The sequence below is a fragment of the Vigna angularis genome, chromosome 7 (assembly GCF_016808095.1).
Source record: "Vigna angularis cultivar LongXiaoDou No.4 chromosome 7, ASM1680809v1, whole genome shotgun sequence".
Taxonomy (NCBI): domain Eukaryota; kingdom Viridiplantae; phylum Streptophyta; class Magnoliopsida; order Fabales; family Fabaceae; genus Vigna; species Vigna angularis.
Genome location: NC_068976.1, coordinates 13,030,742 through 13,039,818, shown reverse-complemented (window position 1 = coordinate 13,039,818; position 9,077 = coordinate 13,030,742). Strand labels below are relative to the sequence as shown.

Genomic DNA, 9,077 nt, shown 5'->3' with positions numbered 1-9,077 from the left:
TGAAGGAGATGAATTACGAATTGGAGATCTTGAGGCATAAGGAAGGCATAATTTGAGCATAGAGCAGCTGCCAAAAACCTTGGGAGATGGCTTGCGTCTTCTTTTTAGCTTCATTTCTTTCTTATCTCTTCAATTTGTACAATCCTAAGTTCTCCACCATGGAGGACTATTCTTATATGTTAAGATTAGTTGTAAAACATGAAGCTCTTTTGTAATTTTTTGCTATTAATGACATTTGTCTTTCCAATTCATGTTGGTGTTCAATTTTCATGCTTAATACTTGATGTGAATTGTTTTCGTGCTTGATTTGTGATTCTTGAGGTGTTGGAAAATATCTTTAGAATACAGACTTGAAATTGAATGTTTAATGGATGTTTGTATTTAAAAGTAAAACTTGATTCAATAGTAATCTTGTTTGTATCTTGAACTTAATGCATGGTTGCTTGTTGAGGATTCAATGAGAGAACTTAAGGTTTAATAGGTATTTTGGTCTAATTAAGATTGATTTAATATGATTTTTTGTTTTCTTATTTTAATTTTTGTTTTTTTTAATTTAATTTTCTGATTTAAAAAAAAACTAAAATAAGTATTAAATTAAAGAGAAGTAATTAAAAACTTACACAAAATAAATTTCTCAAATAAGATAAAATATTAATTAAGTCAATTAACAAAAAAAAAGGATAACTAGAAAGAAAATAAATATTTCTATTTTTTAAAAAAAGACATATAAATAAAATATATTAAAAATGCTATTTTTAAAATTTTGTTGTTACCAATTTATATTCTATTATATTAATAAAGTTTATAATGGTTTCTAAGATAGTAATCACAAATAGTATAAATATTATCTATTAAAACAAATAGTATAAATACTATCAGAATGTGCAAAAAATTGTAATGTTTCGAATGTGTTCAATTTTTAACACTTCATAAGAACTGCTTTTAGAATGGATAACAATTTTAATACTTTCGAAAAATACTTAAAAAGTAACTTCAGAAAATTACTTTCTACAAATAGTTGTTAATACAATAACTTATATAAATTCTACAATTTAAAAAGTATATTAATATGACTTTGGAAAGTTAAAAAATAGTGGCAAGCCCAGCTCTTGTAATTGTAAAAAGTTTCAAACCCGATAGATTTTAAATAAAGAAAAAAATAGCAAAATTCTATAACTCTCTAGAAGCGTGAGAATCTCGGTAGAAGATGTAAATGACTGAAGCCACTAGAATATAGAGAAAGGTTCCACAATACGCTTTGATTTTGTCCAGAAAGTTCCATTTCTTTCTGGAATAATCTGTTCCCCTTATAAATTGCTCTTTCTAATCCCTCCTCATCACAGAAACGTAGCAAATCAAAAACAGAGAAATATTCGCAGATTCAAATACAGAAAGAGATGGATTTCAGAGTGATGGGTTTGGAATCTCCATTTTTCCCCACGCTGCACCGCATGATGGACATGTCAGAGGAGGGTGCAGGGGAGAAGACAAACAATGCTCCTACACAGAAATACGTGCGAGACGCGAAAGCGATGGCTGCAACAGCTGCGGATGTGAAAGAATATCCGAATTCCTACGTGTTCCTGATCGACATGCCGGGATTGAAATCTGGTGACATAAAGGTTCAGGTTGAAGATGATAACGTGCTTTTGATTAGCGGGGAGAGAAAGAGGGAAGAAGAGAAAGAAGGGGTGAAGTTTGTGAGAATGGAACGAAGAATTGGGAAATTCATGCGTAAGTTTGTTTTACCTGAAAATGCAAACATTGATGCAATCTCTGCTGTGTGTCAAGATGGTGTTCTCAGTGTTACTGTGCAGAAATTGCCTCCTCCTGAACCTAAGAAGCCTAGGACTATTGAAGTGAAGATTGCTTGATATGTGTCTCTTAGTGGCAAAGAGTTGTTCATTTTCATTGTTACAAGATGTTTTAGCTTGGTTTTGTTGTAATTTCTTATTAATGTCCTCTTTTGCTTTCTAGTTCTGTGATAATGTCAGCAATGGTTTTGGTTTAATCATCTCAAATTTTTAATTCTTCTATCCTTTAAGCTTTGTTTTTTTGGGTGTATTGGGAGCTTTGTTCTTTTGGGTGTATTTGGAGGAAATGATTTGAATGGATTTGAAGATAATATTTTAGTTGTTTTTTTGAGTGGATTTGTGGATAATTGAGATTGGATTTGGAAGTAAAGTTATGTAGGAATTAATATAGAATTTGATTGATGTGATAGATTTTAAAAATTAGTTTAATTGATAGAAATTAAAGATTACTAATATCTTAGTTATAAAAGTAATATAGAATGTTATTTATAAATGTTATATTTAATTAAAAAATGTTTAAAGAGAAAAAAATTATGAATAATTTATAAAATTAATGTTTAAAAATTATAAAAATTATAATGTATAGTCTTGTAATCGATTATCCGTTTGTGTAATCCATTACACATGTGTCAGTCAAAACTTATACTTCCGTAACAAGTGGAGAGTACACACGATTTTTTCGCAACAGTCCATGCAAATTTTTTCGATTTTGCGAGTGACCAAAATCGAGGGTATCCTGTAAATCCATGCTCGACGATTCGTCCTTCTTCTCTCAAACGAACAACACACAGTTTATAATTCATTGTCTGCAATTTCGCTTGAACAGTGTTATCTGTTCATGCGAATATAGGCTTAATGATTTAATGTAGATAAAGTAAATAAATTATAAATGTGATAAGAAAAAAATGACTAGTAACAAAAGTAACAATAAAATGTATTATGGTAAATTTCTAGTTCATCATAAAATCAATTCATTTTAATACTATTATTAATTAAACTAAATATACTACTTATTTAAAGTATAATTTTAAAACCAAACTAATTAATAAACCATTTAAAACATCGATTTTAAGATTAGTCAGTCGACTAGTAACTAAACCAAGGTAAAATAATATTAATACATTATATAAAAAAACAGTAGAGAAATACAGTATCAAAGTTTAATAATACTAAAACCTAAAATAACAAGTTATACAAGGTTTTAACATTTTTTAATGGTAAAAAAATAAAATACTTCATAATGTTTGAATTTAAAACCCAAGCATATTCCTAATTTTCAATTCTAACGTGAAATTAAAATAATGTATTTTTAAAATGCATTAACTAGTATTTAGATTTTTTGGATGAATTTATCACCTTTTCATGTGAATATTAGTTGTATGGTTCAAAAAGCAATAGGTTGACACGAATGCCAAATGAAAATGGATGTGGTTAAACCATATCTGCTTAGGTGAAGGTTATAGATACAAAATTTTCCATTCTAATACATGGTACATTCCAAACAAAACTGTTAATCCAAAAGACTGTACAACGTTATAAACATGAAAGTTAACTAATGTACAAGTCGTCCTAAAAGGAGAGGGTGGCCTGAGAACAGAGAAAAAGTTTATTTATATTCCAGTGTCGATTATGAGCTCTGTTGCAGCACCCATTGTACCTATCCCACGAACGGCCAACAGAGCAAGTGCAAGCTCCTCCTCGTTCAACTGCCTCAACCCATTGCTTAGTCTCTTCAACACATGCATATCTACTTCCAGCACCCAGTTAGGTGTGCAATCTACCATCAAACTCACAAAACCTGACACATAGGCACGCCATGCAGCTGAATCACAGCCTAGAGATATCTTACCATCAAGTGCACTAGCCAGAAACTCCATGTGGGTGCCCAAAACCTTCAGACGTCGCTTTGAAGTTGAGGATGACGAATCAACTCCCCACGTAGGCGGTGAATCGGGTTGAGCTTGCACAGGTACCTACGTAGTGTAGTGTCAGTCGCACATTCAACATAGCGTTCAGACTCATGTGCCTTCCAGAACCAGGGGTCTTCCAGCCACCTTTTCACGTTTCAACCTAATACCACTCCCCGTAACCAAAATAACACTTTTCAGGATAGTCTGTAACCGGTTACCACTTCCACGTAACTGATTACACAACTGCACACAATCCTTCACACCACTGTAACCGCATAACGAATGCGTGTAACCGATTACGCCTACCACTTTAGCACTGTTCATCATCTTCTCAAACTCGCGGATCCATTATCTTCATCTTCAACAACCAGCTTCTTCATTCCATCAACACGCACAACGTCCTTCTTCCTCCTCCTCTACATGTAATCGGTTCTGTGTTGCACTGTGCTACGAAATCGGTTTTAATTTGCTAATGTTGACTGTTATGGAATTTAAGAAAATATATATACTACTAAAATTATATACTACTGAAGATGTTGTGTGACAAAGATTCGTTATAAGAAACTTTGCCATTGAAAGATTATAAAAGATAAGGACATATAGACTTAAAATTCATGAAATCAATCTTTAATGACATACAACATTGCAATTTTCTTTGATATGTCAAATGATAATAGATATAAATATTTCACATATGATAAATTACTTAAGCACTTCATCTTCTTCCTTCTAAAATTAAGGATTCTTTTACAAATCTCATAGCTACAGATTTATCACTCAACATCATCTTCTTTATCCTCTACCCACATAAAATTTTTACTAAAGTTTGAGTTGTGTGAAAGTGTAATTTCAGAATTCAAAACAATTAGTCGTGTAAGGGTTGAACCATAACCACCACTTTTAGGTCCACTACTACCAAGTTCAATACTTTTAGGTTCTCCATCTTAAGTTCGCCTTTAAATTCACCACAACCAAGCTTATCACCTCCATAACCTACCTAGGTCCACCACTACCAAGCTCATTATATACAGATCTACTACCTTAACCTCTACCCGCCTCACCACCACTAAGCTAACCATCACCTTCAGATCTCCAATATTGCCAATGACATGTGTACATTTAATCCCATCATATATAACTAAATTGATGTGTAATTGTAAGAAAAAAAATAAAATTCAATTATATAGTGGATGTTTGACTATAATCCTATGTGAAAAAATTATTTATCACATAATTTTTTTTATATCATTTGTTATCAAAGACGCTTTACATTAATTTATAAAATGTAAAGACGTATATACTTTAATTCACAAATGAAATATAATTGAGTCAACAAGTCAAAAACAAAAAACTTATTTATTCTTAAAATTTAAAACTATATTAATTACATTAGTTATTATTGTTTTATAAATTATATTTTATTTCACATTTTTTTGAGAAGAGGAAAAAAAATGATATTTTATAGAAGAATATAACTTATTTTTTTTTGTAATAATCTATATTTTTATAAGGATTAAGTATGATTTTAGTTTTTGAACTTTGACATAAAATTAAAATTTGTTTATGGATGAAACTTTGATATATTTTGATTTTTAGACTTTAAAAATGAATAAATATAATCATTTTAATTAAATTATGTCACGTCTCAATTAATTGGACTGCTGAGTCACTAGGATGCTTCCATTAATGCACCACGTCACACGTGTAGTGCCATTAATGTGCACTTATCCCCTCTGACTTGTGTCTGCCATGTGTCCATTCGGAAGGTTCGAAAACTGTGAGTGGAAACCAGGTGTCAATTGGAGAGGGGGACGTTCGTTTTCAACCGTGGAACGAAAATGAGTTTTTCAGAAAAACCCTTCATTCTCCTCTGCATGCACCTTCTTTCCAAAAACTTGATTTTTCATCTTCCTCCGTCTTCTCTCTAAACACCATTCTCCTTCTCTCTTCTGCAACTTATCATTCCCTACTCCGATCAAACTTCAGGCACCGTGGAAGCAGTCCCGGAGTCATAAGCTACGTTTTGAACCGAACGGTTTTGGATTCTGAAACGGGTAAGTTTCACGTCCTTAACTGCTCTTCCTTATCAACATGCAAGCCTCATTCTGAATTTGCATGCACCTTATCTGAACCAATCTTGCTTTTCTGTAATTTTAGCTTGAGGAGTTTTGGGTTGAGCGTTAAGGGTAGAAGAGATTTTCACTGAAAACTAATTCTCTGTCTGGAAAACGTACGCACACTTCTAATTCGGGTAAGGGAAGCTTATTAGATTTAATTCATATGATCTTACTGTACTGCATGTGCGTTTATGTGTTGTTTGAAGTATGGATTATGATATGGGATTTTTGGTATATGAATATGATCCTGAAATGATGTATGAAAATGATGAAATGTTCTATGGTTTGATTAAATTGAAAAATGAGTTGTATGATGAGATGATGCATGAAAAAGTATGGATTTGTACTATGATATGAGCAATTTAATGTATGAAAGTTTATACTGAAAAATGTGTTTACTGTAAGATGAATTTGAATATGAAATTCTATGTTAATGAACGTTCGTTATCGAAACGGTCTTTGACCGTTCGGTACTCTCAGTAAAATCTTTGAAAATAGCTGAACCCTTTCATTTGGAAAGGATTCTATTTAAGGACGAACACCCTCTTATATATAGCTTTACGTTTGAGCGTTCGGCCAAACGTAAATATCTTGAGAGTTGTGTGAGAGATTTGAGAAGCCTGAAAATATATTCAAACACTTAGTCATATTGTTAAAAAGGTAACGTCACCATTATAACTTATGAAAAATCCTATTTCAAATATATTGAATCAGTGATGGATCTCGACCCAAAACCGTACGTCTTGAGTGGCGCTCGGTCTTATACCGAACGCTTGTCCCAAAATGTAAGTGATAAGTAGCGCTCGGTCCTATACCGAACGTTCATTCTTTCCGTAATTATCAACGAGCTGAAACAGCGTTCGTCCTGAATTTTAATAGCGTTCGTCCATAAACTTAAATAGCGTTCGTCCTAAATTTCATTAAATTCTCGTGTCGCGTTCGGTCATTCACTAGCAGTCGGTTAATCCAACTAAATTGTACTTAGTACTTTTTAGTACTCGTATTTTTATCTTCATTTAGTTGAATTGAATCTGAAATCTTGTCAAGGGAATTATTCTAAGTATAAGTTGAATTGTTCTAGAATCAGTTCATTTAACTGATTCAAATGGTAATAACTTTCGTCATGAAAGATGGGTCAGCTTTATCCCTTCGGAAAAGAAGTTCCTTCAGTCTCGCTCTTGACGTTCGTCCTCGTTATGAAGAGGATTGAACGCTCGTCTTTTTATGGAAGTGGAACAAAGAATGAAAATGTTAATAAGAGGAAGTATTAAGATGTGTGAACACTATAAGAACTGAATTTATGATTATGGATTTTGAACGAGCGTTCCAGGGAGGAACGACTCTTGAATGGAAATTGAGATTTGGTAAAGTATGAACGTGGTAAGCTTAGATGGTGGTTCATCCTGATATTCCGTGAGTGCTCGTTCTCAAGTAGAGAGGAGTATGTCATGTGTGGGAATGGCAGGAGGTCTTAGTCCATAACTGTAACTTGGACAGAACGGACTAACCTCAGGAGGAGACTGATGAGCATTCCAGTTATCCCACCTGAGTGCACGGACGCCTTAGCTACACAGGATTCATACAGTCCGGACGGTCAGTCTAGTACCAGGGATTTGATTGAGTTAATGGATGAATTGAATGTATGTGTTATGAAACTATTTGATGTATTTGATATGTATGAAATGTATGTTTTACTTGAATTAAATTCAATAAGCTTACCCTTGCACTTTCCTTTGTGTTGTCTGTATATGTATGTCCGTCTTGTCTGTGCAATGATCATCCGTGTGGATGTGAGCAGAGGGAGATGCGTCTTTGGAGGAAACGCTCGAAGAGGAAGTCATTGCTGGGGAAAATCTCGTGGAGATCGAAGTGAAGGCCGAACAGTAGGTCGTTCGGTTATAGTTTATTTTAGTTAGGGTAGTGGGCCGTTCTAGAACGAGCGTCTTTTTCTGTATGTTGAATAGTTGGACGATCGGTAATTATTTTTGTAAACCATTCGTCCTCATTGATTTGTGAACGCTCGTAAACTTATGTTTGTATATGAGGCCGTTCGGCCACTTGCGAATTTATCCCTTTTATTGTAAGACTGTTTTGTCATATTAATATACGTTAATATTCTATTATATAGTTGTTGACTGTATAATTCTGGGATGTTACAAATTACATTAAACTTCTTTTATAAACATGTTCGACATGTAAAAAAAAATTAAACTAATTAAATTAAAATATTATATTCATTAACTTTTTAAGTTTAAAAATTACAACTATCAAAGTTTCGAAATTTTATTTTTTTATCAAAATATAAGAACTAAAAACATACTTATCATTTTTATAACTAATAATGATGATAATATTTTGTAATTTTTAATAGCCTATTTTTAAGCTATGCATTTGATTATTAATTTTATCCTTATCAATATAAACTATTTTATTAATTATTTTATTTTTTAGATTTTGAAACTTTTTTTAAAATTATTCTTATTAGATACATGTATTTTATAAATTTAATAACATTTTTTAAAAGTTTAATAATATTTGTTTATTTTAATAATAGTTAGAAGAATTAATTGTCTTTTCATAAGGTAGATGTGGATTAATATGTTTTCATTTAAGATGACAACGTAGATTCACTTGTATCATTTTGACATGTCTGATATTTGGTGTACAAAGACTATATTAGGTTAGTCCGTCCTACAGAAAAAATAATAATAAGCCTCCAATTAGATCATGTAAATAAAATTAAATATAAATATTATAATAATAATTTTATTTTAATATTTCAATCTTTATTCATTCCATAAATCTATTATTTACAACAACGTTAAAATAAATTAAGTACACAAAAACATTAAAATTCACATTAATAAAAAAACATAAAAGTTAATTTTTTTAATAATAAAATATAAAATAAATTATTATTTAAAGTAAAAAAACTATGATAATCAATCAATATTAAGTTTCAACAAGAAAACTTAAAAAAATTACAAAATGAAATAAAATAATTATGTCTGACTTAAAAATTAAAAATTTTATTCATCTCATCCATTATTAACTCTCACTTATTCGAGTCATAATTAAAATATTTAGTTCACTATGAACCTTTCCCAACTAACATACCGATGCCTCTTGTCATAATATTTCTAGTAGTTTATAACAAAATAATGTAAAAATTAAGAATTTATTACAAAGCATAAGTTAACATTTTCATTAGTTAAATAAATATTAAAAGTATTAAG

The 9,077-nt window shown here is 31.3% G+C and overlaps 1 protein-coding gene across 1 annotated transcript; it reads left to right on the top strand.

The window, feature by feature from the left end:
- The first annotated feature begins 1,322 nt into the window (after positions 1–1,322).
- On the top strand, positions 1,323–2,011 carry LOC108337400 (17.9 kDa class II heat shock protein). Its single transcript, XM_017573919.2, has one exon. It carries the CDS (start codon positions 1,398–1,400, stop codon positions 1,872–1,874), a length of 477 nt encoding a protein of 158 aa, XP_017429408.1. The 5' UTR covers positions 1,323–1,397; the 3' UTR covers positions 1,875–2,011.
- The last annotated feature ends 7,066 nt before the right edge of the window (positions 2,012–9,077 follow it).

Excerpts from the sequence above, each read along its gene's own strand:
- LOC108337400 (XM_017573919.2), top strand. The coding sequence starts at position 1,398 with ATGGATTTCAGAGTGATGGGTTTGGAATCTCCATTTTTCCCCACGCTG.